Genomic DNA, 27,952 nt, shown 5'->3' with positions numbered 1-27,952 from the left:
AGGCCTGGCTGCAGTAAGTCCTCCTTAAAAAGCCAAAAGAGCCTTGGAAAGGGCCCTGACTCCTTCTACCAAGGATACCGAGGACTTCCATTCCTGAAAGCTACAGGTGGTCCTTTTAACATTTGGGAATTTTTACTCCCCCCCCCCCCCTCAAGTTTGTTGTGTGTCTGTGTAGATTTTAGAGTTTTGCACAAATCTGTTTTTTATTTTAAGGTTTGTAGAAAGCTCCATCTTGTTTATGCATGGCCTTAGCCTTCAGATTTAAGTATCCATAGATGGGACCATGACCATGTTAAGAATATTGATGATGATATTCTTGGGCATGTATTGAGGAAAGATGTTCTGTATTACTTGTAGGTACTGTGGCTATTACATTGATCATCAAACAATATTCCGCATTGCAAGCTTTGTGGCTAATGTTGAGTTCCAATGTAGTTCCAAGCTTTCAGAGAAGCCACTTCTTGTCGAATATGCAAGCTATAACATCAGCCAACGTAAGATAATCTTTATATTTTCTTTATATCTCTGGATTGGTAGACTTTCCTTTCCCCATCATATCACAAGCTGTTTATGAAAACTCTAGAAAAAAGGAGTTATATGTGTGACAATGTAGAAGCCACCCTGTTCTTTGGATCTACATGTTTAAAGAATTATTCAGAATATCCCACAATTCAGCAGCAAGGAAGCTCCAACTATAAAATTACTATAAAACTAAGATAAAAATAAGTGAAAAAGCAGTAGCAAACAAATCAGTTTTTAAAAACATGAGCAAATAAAATCATTATCTGGTGTCTGAAGAACAGTAAGAAGCCGCCTGGTAATTGATTCTGAAGAGCTGTTTTGTAAGTGGAATACCCTCACAACAAAGGGTGCATCTTCTGTGTTAAACAGATATGGAGCTCTGAGGTTTTGAAGATTATCTGAAATTGCCAATGTACTTGGGAGGAGATGCACCATCTTACTTTAAAGCAAGAAACAATGTGCTTCATATTGTCTAGCCAGAGTGTGAAATTAGCCAAAATCTCTCTTCAGTTCTATGTGGACAGAAAAGCTGTTTTCTAGAATCTGCTGCACTGACACTGATTGAACAGCACCTCATGATGCATGCCATTGGTAGCTCATCAGTACTTCTTCAATGAGGTTTGTACTTTTCCTGTAAGGAATTCAGAAGTATCCTAATTAGGGACACTGGGCAGACTGTGCCTGATCTTTCCACTGTGTTCTGGCACATTTCATGCAAAAACACCTGATTCAGGTATATCCTTTGCACATGACCTTTGATAAATCGGTATGCCAGCTTTGAACGGATTTTTTTCTGATCACTGTTGAGGGATGACAGATTTTTATTTTCAATTTTTGACTAGCTCTGGAAATGGTATTTCTATGAAAGCTGTTCACTGTGCACCATGTGTGAGTCCCATTGAAATAAACTGGAGCTATCTTGCACTGTTTGCATTAATTTCAACAATGCATAGGTGGAAGAACATGCAGGTTAGTTGTTTTAAATCATAATAGAGAGGACTGCTGGGAAAGCTAGAACTTACAACTCTGCCTCTTCCTGCCTTTAGCTTGTCCTCTTGGATCTTTTGAATGTTACACTGGATTGTGTGTTCGCCAGACTCAGCGCTGTGATGGAATCAATGACTGCTTTGATGAAAGTGATGAGCTCTTTTGTGGTTAGTACTTGCTCATATGAAAAAATAAAACATGAAAATTGAATTATTCTTTAAATTCACTTCTATTGTGGCTTCCCTTAGAGATCTGCCGATTCTCCCCTCCTTCCTTGTTTTAGATGTATCAAAACAAAGCTGCAACACCAGCTTCTTAACACAGCAACATTCTCTTTTCTGTGATGGAATCATTGACTGTGAAGATGGCCAAGATGAACAAAGCTGCACTGAAAGTGAGATTCCCCACCCCCCAAGTTCATGTAGCAGTTTTTAACATCTCATGTTGGCCTCTCTGTCATAATTAGTCTTGCTTTAATCATGAATTCACAAAGTGCCTATAGCATAAGAACATAACTTCTTATGAGCCCTCCTGGATCAGACCAATGGTCCATCTAGTCCAGCATCCTGTCTCACACAGTGGCCAACCAATTCCTCTGGAAAGCCAGCAACATGGCATAGAGGCTGAAGCCTTCCCTTGATGTTGTCTCCTGGTTCTGGGGTTCAGAAGTTTAGTGCCTATGAATGTTGAGGATGCCTTTCCTTCATGAATCTATCTAATCTTATTTCAGTCACATTTGAGAGTATCCTCACTGTGCAGTTAAAATACTATGAACAAATAACAAAGGGATATAAATGAGTTTTGTTCTTTTTATTTTCTGGATGGAAACTGCTAATTGAGGATACAGAGAATATTAACTTTGCGGCTGTTTGCTTTCAGGCATTCCTTGCACCAACAATACTTTTAAGTGCAATAATAATATTTGCTTCAGAAAAAGAAATGCAAAATGTGATGGGATAGTGGACTGCCTTGACAGAAGTGATGAAAGCAATTGCAGTAAGTCTATTTTGTGTACAGTCCTAATAATTTTCTTTAATAACATTTCACTTTTCACATGGGCATGTCAATCAGTCAGAAGCAGAATCAAATCACTACCTTGCTTTGAAATAATTGATAAAAATGATCAAGGATATCAACTCATATAGTACTGAGAACAGATCAGTATGGGTGCTTATTGTGTTAGTCTGTCTCTAGCAGTAGAAAAGAGTAGGATTAATAAAAAATTGTGGTACAATATGAACTTTTGTGAGTCACTGCTCACTTCTTTAGATACCTTTGGGCATTAGCATATATTACTTGGCAAATCACTTAAAACACAAAGATCATTCACTACATTCTATATGCACTGAACTTCTAATACAGTTGAAAATTCTTAGTGGTCTGTGAATTGTGTGTGTGTTACGTGTCATCAACCCTGTGAATTAACAAGCTCCCAAACATCCTATCATTCCTAACCCTGCTCAGGTCTTGCAAACGGGGTCATGGTTTCCCTTATAGAGTCAACCCATCTCATGTTGGGTCTTCCTCTTTTCCTGCTGCCTTCAACTTTTCAAAGCATTATTGTCTTTCCCAATGACTCTTGTATTCTCATAAGGTGGTCAAAGCACAGTAGCCTCTCTATGGATATTTGAGCTTCTAGGGAGAGTTTAGGCTTGATATAATCTGGAACCCACTTATTTGTTTTCTTGGCAGTCTATGGTATTTGTAAAACTCTTCTCCAAAACACACTAATTTGTACATCTCGAGACCTAGTCACTGAGATAGCATTTGGTCCAATATGGGTAACAACAACCCTAACATTTGGCATATCTAGCCAAAGAGGCCCAAGGAGTGCTCACCTTAGCCCCATTCCTGTGCTCATTCTAGCCCAACAAATCTTGAAGAATTATGTGCTGCAGAACTCCCACAAAAACAGCTTTTCTCCACAAGCCCATGTCTTTTCTCATTGCTAGCACCCACAAGCTTGCACAAAAATTATAACTGTAGTGGAATGTTAGCCATGATCCAGTGGATAGTGTCATGTAGTGGTCTCTGTGCATGCAGTGGGCATTATTCCTCTGAACATCAATTGCGGACACTACTAGAGGCATCCCTTGAAACTTGGGGAGAGATTGATGTGTAATGCCATGCACAGGCCTGGTATAAAGAAACACAAGTCAGATATTTTGCTGTTTATGTCCAAACTCTTATACACATCTAAAGGAAGTCTTTGAATCATGTCCATTGTCAATTATTTCCTCTTCAGTCAGTCAATGCTCATGTAGAAAACGTGAAATTCCATCTATGAGTTAGTTAGGCTTCTCATTCATGGCTCTTGGATCATCTGGCTTTATTGCAAAAAAAGGTACCATTTTGGATGCAATAGTTCCATCCATATTCCACATAGAAAGAGAACCACCACAGCCAGACACAAATTGGGTGAGATTTATCAGGATGGGGTGGTTGCTGGAGATAGTCTAAGTGCCTGTCAAATGGATATCAAAGTTTGTATGGGTTCTGGGACTGAACAAAAACATTTCAAAGTTACATTTTAAAGACATTATTACTTTACATCGGTTTTGATTGAAAAATCTGTAGTCCGTTGTACCTCATTGCTACTACGAGAACCATATTGAATTGTTATCTCTTTTAAGGCTGTGGTGGTACAAAATACAGCCATAAACTGCACCGGATTGTGGGGGGTTCTGATACGCAAGAAGGTGAATGGCCGTGGCAAGTCAGCCTCCTTTATGGTGGAGTTGCTTATTGTGGTGCATCGGTTATATCAAAAGAATGGCTTCTCTCAGCTGCTCATTGTTTTCAGGGAAACAGGTGAGTCATTAACTTGGGTTCATTCAGGGCCTATCCTTTCAAAGTCGATGGCATTGCCATGGAACAGACAAGGAGCACAATGGGTTCCCTGTTCTTCCATTAATTTGTCACGGTCAGCCAAGCAATGCAATCATGCAATTTCCAGTACCCATTTAGGAAAATGGTTTGTCTTTCTTTGCATATGCTAAGGGCCAATGCACAAGACTGTCCAGGTCCTGGTGGCTGATTGCCTCTCATCTGCCCATAGCAATCCCCTGTTCATGCCTCGTGGGTCCTTTGATTTGTTTGGCACAAGGAGAAGCTGCTCTTTTGGCAAGCCATGTCTCCCTCATCATCCCACTGAGGCAAGGAACTGCCACAGACAAGAAGCAAAGGGCAGGGTCACATGACACAGGACAGTAAGCTGTGTCAGCCCTAAGATATTTCCCCAAGCTATACTTTCAGGTTCACTGTGTTTTTTGATTCACTTAGGATATTATTTTTCTTCACATTTTCTTTTTTTAAATTAACAAGGCTGAGCTATTCACAGTATCCACCCTCTGCTCGTAGCAGTTGCCTGCACATGTTTCTGTGACTCCTGGCTTTTTTCAGCCCAAATATATGCAATATAATGTGAAGCAATACAGTATCATAACCACATCAATCCTATGCAGAGTTACTCCAGTCTTAGTCCATTGAAATCAATGACTCTGGACTGGCTTGCACTGTTTAAGTATTGTACTAGGTACTGGCTTGCTCTTTAAAGTAATTAAAATGTAATCTAATTAATTAATTATGATTCATAACAATGGAAAAAAACCCTAGGAACAATGGTACAGTTTTTTCATGTCTCAACATGCCCCTTATGTGCAGATAGTTATTTCCACAGATAGGGAGCACATGGAGGATGGAGGGATTTTCCTGCACACTTGAGGCACTCCCCAGGTTTGCAGAAAAATCTGAAAACTTTAAAATATATATAGGGGGTTTAAATCTCCCCCCCATCCCAAAAAATGAAAAGTATTGTCTACACATGTGCAGACAATGGTCTTACCAGCTCTTTGTGGCCTGCCTTCCTGCAGCCAGCAGGACACCCTGGGAGTCACTGCCTGGTCCCTCCTGTGGCCTCCCCATGGCCAGCAAGACAACCCAGCAGTCGCCATCACCAGGTCCCTCCCACAGCCTCCCTGGAGCCAGCAAAATGTCTCAGGAGCCACCACTAGGTCTCTCCCATGGCCTCCTTGTGGCCAGCAGGATGAGAGGAATAAGCAAAGCTGGGGAATTGGATGATTGTCAGATAAAATAAGGAGAAGAAATAGAGCAAAGGAACACTGATAGATATGGAAAAGGGAGAAGAAAGAGGGAGAAGTTTGTTAAACAAGGGTGGGGGAAAAGAAGCAAAAGAAAGGGAAGGGAAAAGATGAAGGGGGTAGTGTAGTGCCAAGAGTGAGGGGTGGATGAGAACAGAGCAAGGGTAGTGGGTGAGTGAATGCCAAGGAGAGTATATACATTTAGTGACTACAAAACGTACACTGCGGTTACAAGTTAAACCAAACCAGAATACATTATGCAACATTTTGTTGTGGGTCCCCTCTTGTGTATATGCATGTGTATAACACATTATACTTATATATTATAAAATGGGCTTTTATATTAATAAACTCATTTAAAATTTTGAGGTCTCCTGCCATGTCTCAGAATTTTATTATGGATTCTTACATATTAATTTGGTTTTGATTAGATTATCAGATCCAAGAACCTGGATAGCTCATTTGGGAATGCGCACTAAAGGGAAAGCCAAATTCATCTCAACTGTGCGAAGAATCATTGTTCATGAATACTATAACAGTAGAAATTATGACTATGACATTGCCCTGCTACAGCTAAGCACACCGTGGCTTGACACAATGAGATGGCTAATTCAACCAATATGTATACCACCTACCATACACAGAGTGCACACTGGGGAGAAGTGCTGGGTTACAGGCTGGGGACAAAAGCAAGAAACAGGTGAGATCATTTCCCAGTATAAGCATAAAAGTTTGGTTTCCTCAGTATAGAACTGTACTTTCTTTCTTTTTAAAAAACACAAAGTACCTACAACTATCTATAATCAGTAAGGTGCCACAAGACTCCTATTTTTTTCTACTAACATGGCTACCCTGCTGATATTAAAAAACTGTTGAGTCAGTAAAAGACAAGGTGTTGCCTTATAGAATCTCTGGAACATGCTGCATGTTCCATAGGGTCAAGGGCTAGGTATGCAAGGACAAGGATATTAAAATCACTCATAAATTTTGACTTTACTGAAATGTTTTATATATACAAACTATAGGGTTATCATGCCTCCATTAGTCAGCAGGGTTCCTAGAAAGTTACCAGTGACAGTGTTCTCCCCCCACATCCCATAGCCTTCTAGTCTCCTGACAGGGCTTCTAGTGTCCTGGCCCCATTGATGGACCTCCTGATGGCACCTGGGGGGTTTTTTGGCCACTGTGTGACAGCACTGTGTTGGACTGGATGGGCCATTGTCCTGATCCAACATGGCTTCTCTTATGTTCACAGCCTATTTATGGTAACCTTATATGTTTTCAAAGCAAACAATGGTCAGAAGTCATTTGCCATTGCCTGCCTTTACATAGCAACTCTAAATTTCCTTGGTGGTCTTCCAAGTACTAACCAAGGATAACCCTTTGTAGCTATAGAGATCTGGCAATATCAGGCTAGCCTAGACTTCCTAGGTCATTCCTAGCAGCATAATAGCAAATTTCCAACCACAAATCTAGCTCCCTTATTTAAAATCTCGACTTTGGAGAAGGGACTGAGTCAGAAGCTGCTGTATGCAGAACGCTGCTTGTTCTCTGTACTCTAATAACTCTTTTTTATTTGGACCAGTAAATCTTACAAGATCTGGACACCCCATAGAGATAGAACAGCAGCAAGCATCAGCACCAAGTTACCAGTGCTTGGAACCATAATGATGCTGAGAATGAGTCATGCCTCATAACACCCCTGGAAGCTTAAGAGGCAGGACAGATTGAAGAAATGATGTGATATCGTAGGATTTTTTTTTTAGTGGGGGGAGGAATACCATAGGATTTTGGAGGGAAGTCCAAAGCATTCCTGACATCCTGATGTAGAATTTTCAGACTGTGCCTGGCAACTGTGGGGACTTTCAGGGGCAAGGACATGTGGACTCAATGTCACATGGACTGCACTTTTGGTGAAAACTGGAATTGATGTAGAGGAATTGCTGGAAACTCTATGGTTTTATCCTACATGAAGACTCAAAAATAACATAGCATCTCATGAGATGTCACCATTTTGATTTTTTCCCCTCCCACCTTGTCTCTGAGTAGTGTTGGGCTCTGACTGTGGGAATGTAAGCCTATGCTGACATCACTTCCATAAGTTCATCTGGAAGTGATGGTGGCATGACACACAATGTCATTCTAGCCTCCCACATTTTTCAGATGGTGAAGAAGCAAGGGCCCATCCAGGTGTACATTTTAATCACTGTGTAAAGTAGTATTTCTTTTTGTCCATCCTGACCTACTGCCCATCAGCTTCATTGGATGTCCTCTAGTTCTAGTATTTGGGAAAGGGACCTATTCCACCAGGCTTTTGGTTGAGGCAAGTGGGCATCCTCACATTACTGCCCACATCATCTAAAAGACCTCCCTGCACTGACCAACTATTTGGACTGCTAGATATCGAGCCTACAGCTATGACTCTGAATTGGAAAGCCCCTGATATATCAATATATGTGCTACTGAGTGAGTTTGGAAAGAACATAGGGGGAATAACTGAGGGACAGGAGAAGATATATGAAGCAGGAACAGCTACAGGAGAGTCAGACAGCTCAGTTACAAGCAGATACGTTTGATAAAGGGCTTTACCCATGTTACTCTTCCCTGACTCTCAACTAATTGCTATCCCATTTGAAATACCTCATTCTATGAATTCAGTACATGGTCACTTTCTAACCTTTCTGAAGGTTCTGAGTGCTAATCTCCCATAAGGGGTTGAAATCATTAAGTAATCTAAAGTACAAGTCCATTAGTGTTATCATTACATGTCCTTGGATGAAAGTTCCTATAGATTTCAGTGGAATATTCTTTCAGGTAAAGACTTGGCAAGTTTACTGTGCATTGAAAAAGCCACAATGGCATTAATTATCTAGAGTGGCAAATGAAGGTATACTGCTAGAAATTATCTCCTTGCTTTCATTATTAAGCTTATGTTTACTTTTCAGATGATGAAGGATCAGCAGTACTACAAAAAGCAGAAGTAGAAATTATGGACCAAACACTGTGTCATTCAACATACAGGCTTATCACAGCTCGGATGCTATGTGCTGGGGTTATGTCTGGGAAAAGGGATAGTTGCAAAGTAAGTATTTGCTGTCTCATCTACACATCTTTGTTAGCAAACAATTCTGTACTGCTTATTTTATAACTGCAGAAAAAAATCAGTCCTGTAATGAGAAACATTGATACAAAACCTAATGGTGTCAGTGCCATGAGCTGCAGTTAGCACATAATGCATCAATCCAATTTGCTGCATCATTTCTATATATCAGCAACTAATGTCTAATTGTATCAAACAGCAGATAAAAATAGAAAATGTAGATCTGAAGGTACTTGACCAAACTGAGGCACATGATCAAATGTTCTTCCATGCAAAACAAGTTGGTGTACATAGAAAACTAGATGTTAGGGAGAATAGTTGTGACTTAACTTTCTCTGAAGGATACTAGGTTTGGTTTGGTGTTATTTTTTTGTATGGAAGATAATTCAATAATATGAGACCTCACTTTTAATATAATGAGTGTATTTATTTTTTAATTTTTATTTAGTAGGTTTATAGTCTGGCCTTCGCCATAATGGGCTCAGGGTGGATCACAAGCACAATGAAACAGTAAAACAATAAAAAATCCAACATTAAAGCCATAAAACAATTTGCAAACAATAAAAATATGCAGCATGGATGGTACAGCATGTTTTATAGATTAAGATATAGATATCATAAGTGTCATAGATGTCATAGCTGTAGGCTCGATATTTAGCAGTCCAAATAGTTGGTCAGTGCAGGAGGTCTGTTAGATGATGTGGGCAGTAATGTGAGGATGCCCACTTGCCTCAACCAAAAGCCTGGTGGAATAGGTCCATTTTACAGGTGCTATGAAATGGCAGTAAATCCAATAGGGCCTGAATTTCCATAGGGAACTGATTCCACCAGGCTGGGGCCAGGGCTGAAAAGGCCCTGGCCCTGGCCCTGTTCGAGGCAAGCCAGATGTCCTTTGGGCCAGGGATGGTCAAAATATGTTGATTTGCTAATTGTAGCAATCTCCGGGGATCATATGGGGAGAGGCAGTCCCAGGCCATGCAAGGCTTTAAATGTCGATACTAGTACCTTGAAACGAATCTGATACTTGTTTGGTAACCACTGCAAATTGTACAACGTCAGCCGACTGCCTGACCATACAGGCAGTTCAGTCAGCAATCATGCTGCCACACATTCTTCAGCAGCTGGAGTTTCCAGATTAGTCCCAAGGGCAAGTCTGCGTAGAGTTAGTTACAGTAGTTCAGCCTGGAAGTAACTGTTGCATGGATCACTGTAGCTAAGTCCCAGGAGGCCAGATTGGGTGCTAGCTGTTTGACCTGCCGAAGAGAGTAAAAGGCAGATCATGCAACTGCTGTGATCTGGGCCTCCATGGAAAGGATGGTGTCCAGCATCACACTCAAACTCCTCACCTTCTGGGCTGACACGAGAGGTGCCCCATCCAGAATGGGGAGTCGGATGCCTGATCGTGGCCCCCCTCGACTTAGGTGCAGGACCTACATCTTAGTTGGATTGAGCTTCAGCCAGCTTAGTATAGCCCCACTATAAGTTTGCTACCTGGTGTTTTTAAGAACTAGACCAAGTTTATAGTGCTTATGGTGGGTTTGCTTGCAGAATTACCGTAATATGCCAGGGTGCAGAAAGCCAGATATTTCAGCTTCAAATCCTTGACATTGCTTTGGGGCATTCCCAAACTGATAGTTTTATCCTAAGCAGAGCTGTACCCTTCTAGGCCCATTTACTTCAATTGATTTAGACAGGTGTAGTTTAAAACTGCACTGTTAGTGTAACTCCTTTCAGTCAGTACACTTTTGGCTCTTCAACAAGAGAGTGAGCTATCTACAATCTTTCCAATACATGTAGTCACCATTTTGTGTGAATAGGGAAATATGTGTATTTTTTACCTTTGGTATGTGCAAATCCATACCTTTAAGTTATCTGGGTTTCTAATAGTTTCCAATCTCTGTGTGGGGCTTAGAGATCTCCCAAAACTACAACTGTTCTCCAGATGATGGAAATAAATTTCTACGGAGAAAATGGCTTCTTTGGAGGGTAGAGTCTATTGGTATATCCCTACTGAGCTCCTCAAAAAACTCTGCCATCCCTCAGGCTGCACCCCACAAATACCCAGGAATTTGAAAGCTGGATTTGGCAACCACTGTTTCCAATTACTCATATCTGAAGTTAGAACCACAGGTATTACAAGTACTGCATGCATCACTGTGTTCTCTTACATGTTGTTGGATAACCAGAACTATACTGACTCAAAGGGCTTGTGTTTCTGTGAATTAGATTTTCAGTTAAAATCCTTATTCAATTATATTTATGCACCATTTCTTCAGCTTCTGCTAACCTTTTGGAGGGCATGTCTTTCTGCACTGCTCATTTTTGTCTGAAAACTGTTTTCCAGCACAGTTTCTGTGGCTTTTAACATTTATGTGGCAGGCTGGTTTCTATTGGTGAACTTTCTGTTCCTCATTGCATCGCAACCCTAGAAAAGCTGAACCATTATTAGATGAGTAGGAGCAATGCCAAAAAAACATGGCAACACTGACATGAAGTGTTTTATACTAATACAGAGTTTAAATTCCTTTATTCCTTTACTCAGGAACAATTTTTAAAATCAACATTGGCAAATGTTTGCAATCATAGAATTATTTAAAGACTTGTTTTCAAAACTTTCTTTTAGGGAGACTCTGGAGGACCTCTGTCATGTCGAAGCAAAAGTGATGGAAAGTGGTTTTTGATTGGAATTGTCAGCTGGGGTTATGGCTGTGGAAGAGCCAATTTTCCTGGAGTATACACAAGAGTGTCAAATTTTGCTACATGGATTCAGAAATATGTGCCTTCAGTTTTTTAATTTAGCAACCATCAAACACAGAGTCAGCTATGAAATTTCCATTAAAATCATACTTATTAAAGCAACTGACTGTGTCATTCTGTATGTCACACCAGAGGTTTGCAAATAAATTGTAAGCCCCTGTATTTATTATAAAAGATCTACAACCAGAGGTTTCAAAAAACTGAGATCCCATCTCTTTTAACCTCAGATATCATGAAAATACCCTGTACTACATCTAATCTTTGTGGCCTGGATTCTGCCAAAAATATCTATATATAGTGTGTGATTTCCCCTCCCCGCAACCCAAGAAGCCTTCAAAACAGTGGAGCGCCCCCCCCCCCAAAAAAAACATAGTCCGAATTATGCTGCTAGAGGAGGGACTCAACAAAAAACAGCCTCCTTCCATCAGTGGGAAAAAGTTTGTGAGGTCTTAACTATATGTTTTTCACAAGTATTTCAGAAAATTTTTGGGAAAATAAATTTTATGATAAAAACATAAAATTATCTATATTATTCAAGTTACATGTAATTACAGCTAATTAAAATTAAGTATGTTTTACATATACAAAGTACTAGGTTTGATTTCCTTGCATTTCCAGGTAGAAAATTCCAGTGCAGGCAAAGGCTTATGCTTTGGATAACTTCTGTCTTGGATAAGAGGGAGAACACTGATCTGTCCCAGTATGAAGGCCAAAGTAGATATCTTGGCATGGAAAGTAGAAATTAAAATGAAAGCTAGAGGATGGGTTATCAGCCAAAGACTGGAAGGAACCAGGTTCAGATTTCCACTGTGTGTGTGTGTGTGTGGAACTCATTGTGTGGCCTTTGACAAGACACATTGTTTTAACCTAACTTATCTATTGGAGTTATATGTGCAACAAACTAGGAAGAGATTACGAAGGACAGATAAACTGCACACATTGTTTTGAACTCATAGGAAAAATGGAAACAGGAGAAAAATGACACACGTATTAACAATTATCTTAGTACAGCTTTGCATATAATCTAACCCCACATGGTTCTAATCCAATGCTTACCAAAGACCAAACTACATATTACACAGTTTGGTGTGTTGTGTCGATGTTCTCCCAACCTGACCTGTAAGCAGTAAGTCACATCATGTGGGAACTGATTTCCTAAGCACGTGTGGAATTTGGTCTGAGACTATGACATGGAGAGAGAAGAGGCCTCAGCTTCCCCTCCACATTATTTTCCCACCTGAAATGGCCTGTGTACTAACTAGGAATGCCAACTCTGGGTTAGAAAATTCCTGGAGATTTGGGGAGAGAAATTTAGGGAGTCTGGGGAAAGCAGGGTTTGGGGTGGCAAAAGGCCTCAGCATGGTATAATGCCATACAGTCCAACATCTAAAGCAGCCATTTTCTCCAGGGAAACTGATATCTGTAGTCTGGAGGTTAGCTGTAATTCCAGGACATCTCCAGATCTCACCTGGAGGTTGTTAATCCTAGACTACTAATGGGTTGTATGTGCAGACCCCCAGTGTGGCAAATAGCACCTGGAGATATTTGGGGTTGAAAACATAGTGTTGAAAGGCTGCAGGCCTCCCCCCCCCACCCCTGAATTGTTACCTTGAATGCTCAGAAAATTAGTTCCTATCTATGTGATGTGTATGACTGCATGATGTGCCAACCCAACACATCATATAGTTTGGCTATGAGATAACAAACAAGTGGGAGAAGGGATTGCACATACAGGGGAAAGGGACAAGAGATATTTCTTGTACAAACCCCTTGCAAGGTTGTTTTTCCTCACCCAAGTTCACTTGCTTGTGGGAACAGCTTGCTTCTTGTGACAGCAGAGTAGCATGAAAAATGGGAGTGATGATAACCTCATATTGGGCCTCTTGTTTGTTGTTCAGTTGCTCTTATCTGTTTGATATATGTATGAGTGTGAGAAGAACTAGTGCCTGCAAAGGCACACCAGCTTCCCTGACTTTCCACAGACAAAACTTGGAAGTAGAGCCCTAATGTGGGATGCTACCAGTAATGAGGTACAAGTGCAAGTTGCCAACTGTTCCAGTGCATCCTAGGACAGGTGTGACCAGCCTTGTTCAGCCTGGGTGCACTTTTGGAAGTCTGAACAAAGACAGTGGATGCCATAAAGTAATTTTGCCACTCATATAATAGCTGTCATTGGAATGGGACTGACTCTACTTTTCAAAGAAAGGGGAAGGTTTTCTCCTTCATGGCTATAGCGACAGGTTACCAAACCCAATGACATAAAACATCTGCATCTACAGCCAAGCCAAGGGCATGTAGTAGTAACATACCTGACCAGCATGAGCTCAGTGGTTTTAATAATAAGTGCGTAGGGAGCGACCTTAATATCCTTGATGAGACCTTTTGGATTTTATCCCTAAGACTTGGAGGAACAAGTGAACACCAGGAAACAGTAGTGGCATCCACTTGGACATTGCTGTCCTATAACATATTCTAGGGGAAAAGTAGGTTTGATAGCGCCATAGTTCCTCTTCAGATATGGTGGGATGTATTCACTCATTTGACCATAGAGCTTAATGGTTCTGATTTGCATACACATGATTGCAACATCAAGTGATGACTGATGGTGGGAATTAATCATAAAAACACCAGCAAAATTATGCAGTTAAATGAAATTAGTTCAAGCATTCAACTGTATGTTTAATTAGTTCATACATCCATAATTAGCCATCTTGGCAGCTCTTGTGAGGGCAGAATGGCAGGATATGAACTATGTAAATAAAATAAGTAACTACATAAACTGCTGATGACACAGTGTCAAGAAATCAATGTTATACATGTGTTGTTGTTGTTCAGTCGCACAGTTGAGTCCGACTTTTTGCGATCCCATGGACAAAGTCACGCCAGGCCATCCTGTCTTCCACCATCCTCTGAAGTCTGTTCAAATTCACAGTAGTTACATCAATAACGCTGTCCAGCTGTCTCATCTTTTGCCATCCCCTTCTTCTGTTGCCTTCTGTCTTTCTCATGTGAGCGAGCCCTAAAACACTAACATCCTTTATAAGGTATAATGATTTCAGCTTGGATCCTATGAACAAGTTCCACACATACTCAGCCCCGTAGCTAGGGGCCATGGGGGAAGGGGGCCACAAGGGGGCCATCCCTCTCCCTCCCGGTGATTTAAAGAGCCTGTTGATCATCTGATTGGTGGACCCTTTAAATGGCATGGGAGGGACAGTTGTGCAATTTAAATCACATAGGAGGAGTGGCCATTGGAAGGGGGTGAGGGGCCCCCAAAACCTGTCAGGGGGCCAGGCCCCATGGGCCCCTGGTTAGCTACGGGTCTGCACACTCTAGATATGGTTTAGGAATTTATGTACCTCCAGCAGAAAGCTTTGCTGGTCTGAGATCTTCGCCACCTTTCCCTACCTGATGGAACCTGGGAGAATTTATTCCCAAGATTTAAGGGCTTGTGCAATAATGGCTACACCAGTCAGGTGACTGTAATGGGGAGGGGGCAGGGAACGGGGTCTGCTCATAGAAGAAAAACTAAGTAATAATTTTCCTTTCCTCCTCTTTCTACTGTAGTTGTCCAATCAGTGGTTCTCCTTATTTCTGGGCATCTCCATTCTCTGGAGCAGCACAGGCAGTCATTTGGGGGGGATGGGGCAGTGGCAGTACTTGTGACCTCACTTCTATGCACAGAAATTGTTGGTGGGATCCAAGCCATTGGGCTGGGCCCAAAGAGTCTTCTGCACAGTGAAATATTTCTCCAGTAGAGGTTCAGATAAGAAGAGGGGCTTTGGACTGGATCCACTGCAAATACAGGAATACACAAGCCTTTACCTTAATCCAGGCCATCCTGCATCTGCAGGCTGCCCTGTTCCTTTCTAAAAATGATAAGTATGTATGAAGGAGAAGGAACTATTGCACATGGATTCTTAATCTAGATTGTCGGAACGACGTGTTTATGTTTATATTAAAGTCATTAACCTATTATTAAACAAACCTCAATTATAAGAGCAGTCTGTATGCACATCACCTTTTAAAAATGCTTTATATCAAAGCTGGCACAAGGTTAAAAATGCACTTTTATTGTAATAGTATTGTGATGTTTTATTTTTATTGTAAAGGGTAGGGTTTTTTTTTTTTAAAAAAATCCCGTGTTTATAATATGTCTCTAACTCTAAGATAATGATAACTTTTGTAGAAGAATCTAAGAAGCTGAAAAAAATCAAAATGCAAGATCACTCAACTTTGGTTTTACACAATACTCTGTTGTAATCATGCTGTAACAAAATCCTCCTTGATACTCACTTGAATGAATTTTGTTGCCAGTGCCTATATATTTTAAAGTGACTTTAAATATAAATTCAGGACTTCTTGGTAATTTTTATGAGTTGCCCATTATGCCTTTTTAATTTAAAGAAGTTGGTTCATTTCTTATATATAAAAGCATTGCAATTAATAGTAAAGCTTTGTTTCTTGAGGTTTCCGTGGTTTCTGCTGTGAGCGGTTGTGACTCTGAGTTTGTTTTGGTTATGTAGCTTTTTTGGGGGGAGGGGGGGATGGATCTCAAGAGATATTTCATTCCTTCTGTATACACCTGATTGTACCAGTTCAGTCTGGAAAACAAAGAGTTACAGTGGAGATGACTTCTATTGCCTTCCCACCTATTAGCTTGTAGTCAGGAGTCTAGTTTAGTACAGCAAAGAAGAATCAGGAACAACAATAGGGGAAACAACCTATTTCAATTGATCTTACTAAGAAAGATGTCTGAGTTCCATGAGATTGTGAATTGGGCAGAATAAATTTGAGAAACATCATGATAAGGCCTTTCCCCTCCAGGAGAGTCTCTACTATATTCAGCATACCTACTCCAAATGATTCAGAATATTTCTCTGGACTGGTAAGAAACTTAATTTGCTTTCAGTGGCACAAACATTCGCATTTGGGAATTGCTCATGAATTATGTAATAGAAAGTGTGTCAGTTGAGCAAAGTTTGTATCATTTTGCTTTACAAGATAAGTTGATTTTTTTTTTTGCTCTTTTTCCTTTTTGTTGTTTAACAGGGGCTGTCTCTTTCTCATAGCCAGTCTTCAAGAGGAGAAATTGTTTATCTAAAGCATTCTTTTGCCAAAAAATTGAATGAATGTTTATGGAAAAGATGGCTGTTAGGAATATTACCTGTAATTTCCTTGACTCTCACAGTAGTTCTGCTGAGCATGTATTATACGCTATGTAAGTTTCATTCCTTGAACAATTTTTAATAAGCATTTAAAGGTTGCCTGTCAAGACAAACACTCTTCATGTTGATTTCTTTTAAGTTTTCTTTACATGAAATCTTAACCTTAACTCTTCTTTACCTGAGCCTGCTTCAGCAGGATACAAATAGAACTAACTAAACAAATATATAGAATTCTAATAATCTTCAATGTTCATTAAACTGTCAGATGCTGTGTCTTTTTAACAGTTAGCATCTGAGGATAAACTAATGTTTAGATATCATAACTTAGTTGCTAGTTTAGCATCAACTGTCTATGAGCTGAAACATTTCCCTGTTAAAATTTGTCTTGCCACCAGTGCAAAAAGCTGCTGCACTGGAAACTGAGGTGAAATGGTGCCTTCAGAACTTGAAGCATGGTGCTTCTTCTATGCTACATCCATTTCCTAGGAAACAAGCATCACTGCTCAGCTGTTCCCCCCCCCCCGACCCCTTTATTAGGGTTTAAAATATATGGTCAAAATCCATAATACTAAGATATTCATATTTACAATTTGATGGAATTGTGGAAAACATTTTTACAATCCTTGATTTCTACATAATATTAGGTTGGATCCCAACTTCCCCAAGTAGAAAGAGCTCATGAAAGCAGATATTCTCACAAGCAGTAGATTTTGCTTATGAAGGTCTCTGGGGTGTACAGGGAACACCAGTGGGAAAAGTGGGAAAGATCCATCTGTGTGAGTTCTTCCCACTCATGGAACCAACAAGAAGATTATTAAGCATCATTTTCATTTGCACACACTGACAATTTATTTATCTGGAAATAATAAACATGGCCATATGTCACAATATGCTTGTAATGGAAGTCAGATTGATATTGGAAGTCATTAATGTTTTCCAAAAGGATTTCTAGGAAGGGACTAGTTAGCATGTGAATTCTTAAGCAGCTTTATTTCAGCAATGATAAATTGTCTTTGTTCTGAATATTTGCTAATTTCAGCTCCAGCATTCTCTTTCATCTATATTGGTGGAAGTGTAGAAATTCCTAACCTGACCTACACAAGTGACCTAACACATCCCAAGTCACACAGATTTATAGTGCAAGCTGAAGCTGTCCAAAATTATGTAAGTTTTGCTAAAGAATATAAAGAAGGATCTACAATTCTGTTTAATAATCACTTTGATTGGGACATGTTATAGGACTTGAATTCTGAGGGTTTTTCTTTTTTGTTTGTGCTCTTCATTTACTGAAGACAAATAGTAAAATAGAGGAGTAGGTGGTTGGGAAGTTGAAAGAATCCTTAGGAAGATTTCCAGGGCGGGCCCTATCCTTAGGCATAGCCAGTGAAGTCCATTTCAGGTAGGAGGAAACCTTGGCATACCAGTGAAAGAAGCAAATTGTTATATTTTTACCATTGAACATAGATAGCAAAATATCTCATCCTGTCCCAAATTAGAAAGTTGCCTCATTCTGTGTGTTGTTAAATAAGAGGCAGGGTAACTTCTTTGATTCAGAAACTTAGAACTGTTTTACGTTTCTTCATGTGTATTTTTTAAAATTATCAATTTATATATAAAGCAAAGAGATAGTGTCGCTGAGATTAACAATGCTTGCTTTCTTGCACTCCAAAGTTTGTTCCATTTGTGAGATTAATACATGCTAACAGAAGGTTTAGAAACACAAAGCATCTCTCTGTTAGCCTCTGTTTCCCAAGTGAATGATTCGTGGGTCTCAAAGCTGCTTTGTGCACAGTTGACATGAGTTGTGTATGAGCTGATTGGAAGCCAGAAATGACAGTGATCTTAAGTAGCCTAAATTCATACCGATTTTTTTCTTTCAGCATCCTCTGCTTACTGAAGAAGCACTGTGATGTTGCCTTGTAAAAATTATCAGACTGAAGTGAAATGTTATATTGAAACTGAATCTTTCCCGCTGATTAGAGAATTACTAACTTTTACAGGTTACTTGAGCTAGACATAAAACCAAACATTATCTTTAATGCTGCATAATATCTCAGACAAAAAAAATGATATAATTACACTCAAACTTAACAGGATTTTTTCTGTTCTTTATATTTAGCTTTCTAATTGTTTAACTATCAGTTTGCAGAATTATATGGCTCTTCTGCCTTAGGAACTTATTACTTGAAATCAGTTATTGCTGCCTTTAGGTAAGTAATTTTCTAATACACTTTCTTGTTGAATATGAAATGTTTTGTCTGTCAGCTTTCGATGGCTTTTTAAAATTCTATAGTGATGTTCTTGGTAGGCCACAGTCTCAGAGGTTCATTGGCAGGCTGGAGCAGGAGCCCTAGTGGCACTGGCCGCCCTGCAAGCACACTCAGCTTGGACCTCACCGGAGCTGATGGGATTAGTACAGGCTCATCCCCTGACACCGCCTTCACTGCTTTAGAATGATGGGAACACCAGAAGTGGCAACAGATAAACCTACTACACTTGCCATAGTCACTGGTTCAGCTTGCATTAGTTCATTTTAGCAGCCCATACCATGGTTTACCACTGCCTTGCTCTGCCTAGCAGCTCTTGTCTTCCTTGGTGGTCTTCAATCTAAGTACTTACCATGGATGACACTTGCTTCTCCCAAACCCTAATAAGCTCGGGCTAAACTGGGCTATTCAAGTTACAAATTAGAAGAGAGTAAATCTGTACTGTTTCTGTACTGACTATGCTGAAATCCAAAACACACTCTCTATCCATAAGAAACCAGTTGTAACGATATCCCAATGAAAGCAATGGGACTGAAATTAATCACAGTTATTTTCTCCCACTGATTTCAGTGAAACTTAGTTAGAACTAATTTTAGTTGTATCACAGAAAAATAGATACAATATATTCCAGTAAAATCACTGGGACATTTCCAAATACTTAGAACTGGGATGGCTTTCTAATTATCTTGGGTTAGCATGGGTTATCAGAAAAGAAAAGAAAACCTCTTACTTTTTTTGAAAAAAACCCCCAGACTTATAGAGTATGCTGAAGCTTACAAAGATCCCTTTTTTACAATTGGTGTTTTCTAAATACTAGTATAACCCTCCTCAACATGGGAAGAACACAGAAAAATGTGGCTGAGAAAACAATTTCAAAAGAGCTGTGTCTTGCATTGTAAAAATATCAAGATATAATCAAAGGTTATATAATTGAATGTGATAACTAGATTCCAATATATACCTATTCACACATTATATTGTGGTTTGGTCTGTGGTTTTCACCTTATGCCCTGGATGGTGCAGGCTAACCTCATCTCATCAGATCTCAGAAACTAAGCAGAGTTGGCCCTGGTTAGTATTTGGATGGGAAACCACAAAGGAAGTGCAGGATCACTATGCAAAGGCAGGCAATGGCAAATCACCTCTGAACATCTCTGAGTGTCTCTTGCCTACTGAGTCACCATAGGCAGGCTGCACTTTCCACCATGACCACCCAACATGTCTGATCATGGGAAGTCAGATATGACATGTGGATTCTTTTCAGTTCCCATATGTGCATGGTCTTAGCTGGATCACAACTGCATTGTGTATGAAGAAAGGGCTTCTGTTTTCTCCCTTGACCATTTTCCTGACCCATTGTGCTCTTGGGAGTGCACTGTTCACCCCATGGGGCATACATACCTATATGTTTCCCCAGAGATCAGGTAGTGCTCTGGTGCTGTTTCATGTCAGGAATATGGTGCAGGCTGAAAGGCTGAAGCCACTTCTTTATGCATGTCACAATTGTGATCCCAGTTGCACACTGTGCATATGACAACTGAGGAGGGTTTGCAATTCACATGTGATTAATATACAGAACACAGGATGGGGACATCAGACTGAACCTGTGTACTGTATAAACCAGTTTGCTTCTCTTTATTTTTCAAGATCATTTGGAACAGTTCTGTTAACAATGAATTTTACTGATGTGTCTAGGCTAGTAGATACAAGTAGTTGTAATCAAAGCTGATACTATACCTGAGCCTTAAGTCTGTCATTTTTTCTTCTTCTAGTGAAGGGAAAACTGGCCTCCGAGCGTACTACTGGAGCACCTTCTGGGCCCCACACGATATTGTTCTCACTATTAAAAATATAATATCAATGAAGCAAAAACAAATCATTAGTAAAAGGAGGCCCCTAAAGATTAATGGTTCAGCTGAAATGTTTTCTTTCGAAGAAGATTTTGATATCGTTACAATGGAACTTTTTGGTAATGGGGAGATCTGGTATTCTTTCAGTCTTTCAAAATTTAACAAGTTAAGTTAACCAGCTATGCTGACTATAATCCTTTTAGTTTCAGATTCTATGGACTATGATGTGACATTAAAATCAGGTAAGAACTAATTAATTTTATTGTACTTAGTTTCTACCTTTCTAGAAGAATGCTTCTGCATAGCCTTCATTTATTTTATTCATTCTGATTTGCTCCTTATCGAGTAATTGAAATGAATGGAACTTGCATTCATTTAATCAGTGATCATGTGAGAGGGCTTCCGATGGTTTTTGCCTCAAGCACAAGTTGCAGACTAATCACATGGTGCCTATAATCATTTATCCACATTGATTTGGTACCTATTAGGTGCAATGAAGAGGAATTTTCATTAATCCTTATATCTGACTTAGCAATCATATTTCATCCTACAAGTTCCAGGGTGTGGTTGGAAGTCCGAAGATACAGCTACATTTTTATTTGTTTGAGAACTGGGGGATCCATTTTTAAAACCCTTGCAATGCTGTACCATCCTAGACAAGTTAAAGTCAATCCCAGTTACTAAAACTATTAATTTACCCATTCATGTGTGTGTGTTATGTGCCATCAAGACACTTCCAACATAGCAACCCTAAGGATTAATGACCTCCAAAACACCCTATCATTAACAGCCTTGCTCAGGTCTTGCAAACCAAAGACCATGACTTTCTTTATCAAGTTGGGTCTTCCCCTTCTCCTACTGCCTTCAACTTTCCTGAGCATTATTATCTTTTCCAGTGAGTTTTGTCTTCTCATGATGTGACCAAAGCCCAATAGCCTCAGTTTGGTAATTTTGATTTACCTTCAGTCATTTTAAATGATCTTTTAAGGTAAATTACCTTGCTTCTCACCTAAAATCTTTTTGACACTCCTGTATGCATGTCCAAGTGCAACTTGCTGAGCAAACTACAGAGAATCATAGAATCACAGAGTTGGAAGAAGCCATAAAGGCCATCTAGTCTAACCCCCTGCTCAATGCAGAATCAGCCTAAAGCATCCCTGCCCAGTTTTCATCCAGCCACTGCTTTAAAGACTACCAGTGAGGGGGAGCTCACCACCTCTAGGGAGCTGATTCCACTGCTGAACAATTCTTACTGTAAAAAAGTTTTCCCTAATATCCAGCTGGTACTTTCCCACTCTTAATTTGAACCCATTATTGTGAGTCGTGTTCTCTGCTGCCAACAGGAACATCTCCCTGCCCTCCTCTAAGTGACAGCCCTTCAGATACTTAAAGAGAACAATCATGTCTCCCCTCAACCTGCTCTTCTCCAGATTGAACATTCCCAAGTTGCTCAGCCTTTCCTCATAGGGCTTGGTCTCCAGGCCCCTGATCATCTTCGTTGCTTTCCTCTGCACCTGCTCCATTCTGTCCACATCCTTTTCAAGTGAGGTCTCCAGAACGGTACACAGTATTCCAGGTGCAGCCTGACCCATGCAGTGCATAGTGGGGACCATGACATCTTGCAATTTGGATGTTATGACTCTCAAAAGACTGAGAGGGTTACACCTTTCTAAAGGCATAGATTTTTTTGGTGGGTAGGTTTTACTGAGGCAGGCATTAGTCCCAAATCAATTGCAGACAGTGTAATCAGAGAATGATAAGCTGTTGCTGTTTTAAATACTGATTAATTTTTTTCTCAGAAATTTTAAGTGCCATTGTGTGACACTAGGACTATCACAAATTCTTATCCCCCTTTAATTAATCTGTAGCTAACTTGCTAATAGAAATGGTCTGCAGTATTTCAGTAGATAAACTATTTTGAAAGTATTCATCAATTTTATTTTACTTTGGAAGACTATCAAATTGTAACTGCATTGTATGAATAAAGAAACATATGCTGGCCTTTACAAAGAACATAATCCATACTAACTATTATTGTATGACTCCTGCTAAGCATTTTAAATAATTGGTAATCTCAATCCATTATTTATTTTGCCTTTCTTTGATATTCATATTTAAGAATATAAGTTTAAATGCAGAGAAATTTTAGTTTTGGTTTTGTGATAGGATGATATATAGTCAAACAGCAGGGTTACAAACACTATCAGATTTCTTAAAGCATAAAAAAGTAATACAATGAATTAACAGGTTAAATAAATTTTTCCATGCCTTGTCATGGCAATCCTATCCTGTAGTCATCTATGGATTTATTTGCTGTTTAGATCCTACTTTTCCAAAATTCAAGGCAGTATACACTGGTCAACAGAGAAAAAATGTATTGCAGAGTGATCCAAGAAATATCAAAGAGTCCATCTAAGCATCAGATTAACAATAACAACAGAAGTACCCAGTCCCAGCTTCACTGGAAAGCTCTCTGCAACAAATCATCTTTCAAGTCCTAGAGAAGATCATCAATGCTGGTCCTTTACATGCTTCCTTTGGCAGACCATTCATTCCATGAAACAGGAGCCACAATGGCGAAAGCACAAGCCCTGGCAGAAGTTGTATAAATCTGCCCAGCAGAGAGTATTGTATGCAAGGCCTGGTGAGCAGATCCAAGCTCATATGGCTGTTACCCTTACATAACATGCTGGCAGCTGCTCAGCAGGACACAGACAGGAAAAAGCTCCTTTGCCCATCCTAAACAACTAATAGGTGCTATTAATAAATACCTTACCCAGTTACTGGGTCAGGCTTTAGAACTGCTTTTGCCGTAGTCATTTCACAGAAAATTTTCCAGCCAACTAAGGATACTCCCACATAAAATGTTTCCCACCTGTATGTGATCTTTAGCTGGATTGGGGGCAACTGTCTGTATACAACAGTGCCTCATTTCAGAGAAATTTAGTTTATACTTTGATAGGCCAAGATTAAAGGGCATGCTAGATGTGATAGTTAGATACAGTTGCCAACCTTCAGGTTGGGGCGGGAGTTCTGAAATTACACCTGAGTGCTAGATGACAGAGATTAGTTCTCCTGAAGGAAACAACACTTTTGGAGAGCATCACATCCCTACAGAACTCCTTCCCCTCCTCAAACTCTGCCCTCCCCAAGCACTACTTTCATGGAACTTCCCAAGTCAGAGTCTGCAACCCTAGCTGGAGATCAGATATCACCTTTTCATGCTAATAGCCATGGGTAGAAGTGGAAGAGTGCTCCAAATCAGATAAGATTATAGCTCTGTAGAAGAATGGCTTAGCCCTTTTTTCTACTGCCATTCTCCTAATGTACCATTTGAGAAACCCTACAAAAGACACAGGCTGAGTCTGGGGTAACAGTCATGTTCTTCTGCACTCCTGTTTGTACAAGTGATTGATTTGGATTGTGACTGTGGTACTCATGGGAAAAGAGCTTCAGCCCCCCCCCCCCCACCTCCTCTCCTGACCAAAAAGGATCCTGTGTACATGTCAGGTTTCCTGGAAGAGCCAAAGAGTGCACTCCTGGAATAACTGTTGGCTGGGAAAACAGTGCAGGGAGGGAAAAAAATGTTGTGGAGAGATATCTAGTTCCTTCCTCTCCATGTGGTTCTTAATAGCATTTTAATTGCACTTTCCAGTTATTTCAGGGGGTGCAATTAATTTTCTCTGGAATGGCCCAATGTGGGAAAGCAAGAATGTGACCATTTATAGTGCAATTCTAATCAGAATTACACCCATGGGTTTAGAAGGGTGGAATTATATTTAGCATTGGAGCATCAATTACCTTGCAGTTGTCCTATAGCCTGTCACAGTCCTGCATCTGCAAAACAAAAACACAACACTTTCCTACACAGTGATGAGAGGTACAGAAGCTCCATTCTCCATCCTAACTCTTCACACATATAAAAACAAGAAGCTCCTTCTGTACTGGAAAACAGTGTGGTGTCTTAAGACATGTAGTTAAAAGATTCGGGCAGGATCTTGACAGTGGATCTTTTGTGAAGAGTTTGTTACAAGATAGCTGTAATAAATGAGATAATATCTTGAAAGAACAATTAACACCACAGATAGGCTAAAGCCTGGTTTTGGCCTTAAAAGAAAATCCAATATAGTTTTTTTAATGGTTTATTTGAAAAAAGCAGAGAGAGAGAGAGATGGTCAATTGAAATGGATTTAGAAGGATGTATTTCTGCTTTAAGAATGCACTGTGGCAGAACAAGTTCCTAGGAAGAAGTCCCATTGAATAGGATTGCACTATAAAAGCTTAATCCAACTAAGACGGAGGTCCTGTATCTGAGTCAGGGGGGTTTGGATTAAGATCGGGCATCTGACTCCCCACCCTGGATGGTGCACCTCTTGTGCCAGCCCAGAAGGTGAGGGGTCTGGAAGTGACACAGGTCACAGCTGTTGCGCGATCTGCCTTTTACTACCTTCGGCAGGTCAGACAGCTAGCACCCTATCTGACTCCCATGGGACTTAGCTACAGCGATCCATGCAATGGTCACTTCCAGGCTGAATTACTGTAACTCACTATGCAGGCTTGCCCTTGGGGCTGATCTGGAAACTCCAACTGGTGCACGACTGTTAACTGAATTGTCTTTAAAGGCAAGCATTCGGCCAATGATGTGCAAATTGCACTGGCTACCAATTGAGTACCGAATCCGCTTCAAGGTTCTAGTACTGACATTCAAAGCCTTATGCAGCCTGGGACTGACATACCTGCGGGACCTCCTTACACCATATGAGCCCCAAAGATTATTGCGATCAGGTAATCAACACCTTTTGGCCATCCCTGTCTGACCTGCCTCGATCAGGCTTTCTCAGCCCTGGCCCCAGCCTGGTGCAATCAGCTCCCCACGGATATTTGGGCCCCACTGGATTTACTACCATTCTGTAGGGCCTACAAGATGGAGCTATTCCACCAGGCTTTGGGCTGAAGCAAGTCCTTATCTTACTGCTTATATCATCTATTTGTCCTTCTCTGCAATGACTTGTCTATTTACCATCTGGATTATTATATTCAGGCTGATATTTAAGTTTTATCTGCAAAATGTTCCTGTACCACCTATGTTATATTTTATCTTGTTGTGCTTGTTTTTTGACTGTTTATTACTAATTTATTGTTGGATTTTAACTGTTTTTATTATGTCTGTAATACGCCCTGAGCCTGTTATGGGAAAGGGCAGAATATAAATCTACCAAAATAAAGGAAGGAATGGAATGGAATGGGAATGGCACTCCATCATAAATAATCCTAAAAACCCATAGATGAGCCCATGTCAATGTCGTAAGAATGATGGTAGTTAGAGATGGTAGCAGTATTAATAATTAGAAGTTTAATTATAATAATTACTGTCAGAATTTACTTCTAAGTAAATTTACTACATTATAAAATAACTTTAGTAGAGTTACACCCTTCTGAGTCAATTGAAATGGATTTAGAAGGATGTATTTCTGCTTTGAAAATGCACTGTGGCAGAACAAGTTTCTAGGAGGAAGTTTCAATGAATAGGCCTGAATAGGATTCTGAGTAGACCTACTTAGGACAGCACTGTAAGTCATTGAGCTCAAAGGGACTTGCTTCTGAAGAAGAGTATTAAGGACTTCACTGGATGAAAGATTAATTGTCCCAAACCATGCATCATTGTTTGTCCACTTAAAGTGATGTGGCTCACTTGCCTTTTCCATTAGCTGGCTCATTTAGAGCTGCTTTGCATTGCATTAGTTGGTGAAAGGTGCAGGCTGAACACTGAGAAATTCAAGCCCTTCAGTCACAAATCATTTGCATAGAGGAGATCCTTTTTCACAGCCTTTATGCCTCTGTCTTGTCCCAAGGGGGGAAGGACGCCATGCGGTGAGAACACAGCACAGAACTGGCTTACAACCAGTCCTTTTCTGATGAGATGGACAAGCCTGTTTTTTGTGATGGAGACATCTGTTCCCTAGAATCTGGGCTGATAGGGTCTGAATTATTTTCCCTTTAAATTTTATCTCTTTGCTGTTTTGATCTGTCATTGATCTGTTTTTGTTTTGTCTACAGTGCCCTTTGACCTTTATGCAAAGCCCGGTAATAATAGGACATTGACGCTGATGAATCCCAAGAAATCTTTCTATCAGTGGAGGCTGCGAGTGCCATCTGACTATGTGGTGAGGCTGGTTGTTGTTACAGCACATGGAGTGTCTCCTGGGAGCTGCACCTCTCACAGGCTATCTGCCTATGATTTCCTTCTCCCACTACAGAACAAGATAATTACAAGGTAGAAGCATAAAGAAAAGTATGTTCTATGGAGCATAAAACATGAACCAAATCCTAAACAGTCTCTGATAATCAGTGAATTGATTAAAATGTTAAAAAATATCAGATTCATACCCTTTCATCTTCAGTTAAAAGAAACAATACTTCAAGATTCAGAAGTGATGTGCTCATAGTATGGATTTCCTCTGCTCATAACCTCCATTTGGGTTACAAGCTGATATCGCTTCGTCTGCTTCTAGTTTTAAAAAAGATGCATTTTAAATAGATGTATTACTTGCTTTTACATCTATGCAGACTGTGGCAGGGCTACTAGACACAGATCTGCATTGTCTTGTACAGTAAAAACTTTGTTATCTGGAAGCTGACTATCAGATAAACTCAGTTAACTGGCATCACCTAGAAGGCTCCTACCCCCACAGTCACCAGTGCTTCTTACCCACACTGACTCTGACCAATTTCACACTCACCCTATGCCGCTCTGATATTTCTCTTTTCAGCGTGGTGTTCTTCCGATTTCCCACTATCTGCTCCGGGGCTTCAGCTTGTGTCGCTGCTTTTGCGTGGCAATGAGAAACCGCTAAAAACCAGTTTCTCTTTGCCATGCAAAAACGCTGATCTTTGACTGCTTGCCAACTCCTCTGCTTGCCAAGTTGGACAGTTCTGTGGCAGAGGGGCTGTCACAGTGATGTTCTAATGTTGCAGGTTTGATTGGTCTCCTTTGGGTAGAAGGCAAGGCAGAACAATAAGTTCAAGGATCCAGAATACTTATAACCAGCAATTCCCTATGAACAGTGAATTACAAAGCTTTTACTGTATAGACAGGTCATACATACAGGGCTAGTATAATACAGTTATCACATGGTCGATCACGATATGTTATTATCCCTAGAATTTGCCAGGTTTCAAGTTTGTACAAAATTTCATTTCA

General features: G+C 40.1%; 2 protein-coding genes across 3 annotated transcripts in view; both read left to right on the top strand.

Annotated features, from left to right (window-relative positions):
* The window catches only part of TMPRSS7 (transmembrane serine protease 7), a 57,615-nt gene extending 46,052 nt beyond the window's left edge, over positions 1–11,563 (top strand). For both annotated transcript variants that reach the window (XM_060235156.1, XM_060235155.1), the window contains exons 11-18: positions 358–494; positions 1,569–1,676; positions 1,793–1,903; positions 2,389–2,505; positions 4,143–4,320; positions 6,041–6,309; positions 8,555–8,691; positions 11,333–11,563. In XM_060235156.1, coding sequence (XP_060091139.1) covers positions 358–494; positions 1,569–1,676; positions 1,793–1,903; positions 2,389–2,505; positions 4,143–4,320; positions 6,041–6,309; positions 8,555–8,691; positions 11,333–11,503 — 1,228 coding nt within the window. In that variant the 3' untranslated portion in view covers positions 11,504–11,563. The remainder of the gene's footprint in view (positions 1–357; positions 495–1,568; positions 1,677–1,792; positions 1,904–2,388; positions 2,506–4,142; positions 4,321–6,040; positions 6,310–8,554; positions 8,692–11,332) is intronic.
* A 5,108-nt stretch (positions 11,564–16,671) lies between these two features.
* LOC132569110 (transmembrane protease serine 6-like) lies at positions 16,672–27,594 on the top strand. Its single transcript, XM_060235292.1, has 7 exons — positions 16,672–16,687; positions 17,674–17,798; positions 18,777–18,844; positions 20,674–20,870; positions 20,955–20,993; positions 26,809–27,025; positions 27,522–27,594. The coding sequence occupies exons 1-7, from the start codon at positions 16,672–16,674 to the stop codon at positions 27,592–27,594; spliced, it is 735 nt and encodes a 244-aa protein (XP_060091275.1).
* Positions 27,595–27,952: the final 358 nt, after the last annotated feature.

The sequence above is a fragment of the Heteronotia binoei genome, chromosome 3 (genome assembly GCF_032191835.1).
Source record: "Heteronotia binoei isolate CCM8104 ecotype False Entrance Well chromosome 3, APGP_CSIRO_Hbin_v1, whole genome shotgun sequence".
Taxonomy (NCBI): domain Eukaryota; kingdom Metazoa; phylum Chordata; class Lepidosauria; order Squamata; family Gekkonidae; genus Heteronotia; species Heteronotia binoei.
This window is presented reverse-complemented; position numbering and strand designations above follow the sequence as displayed.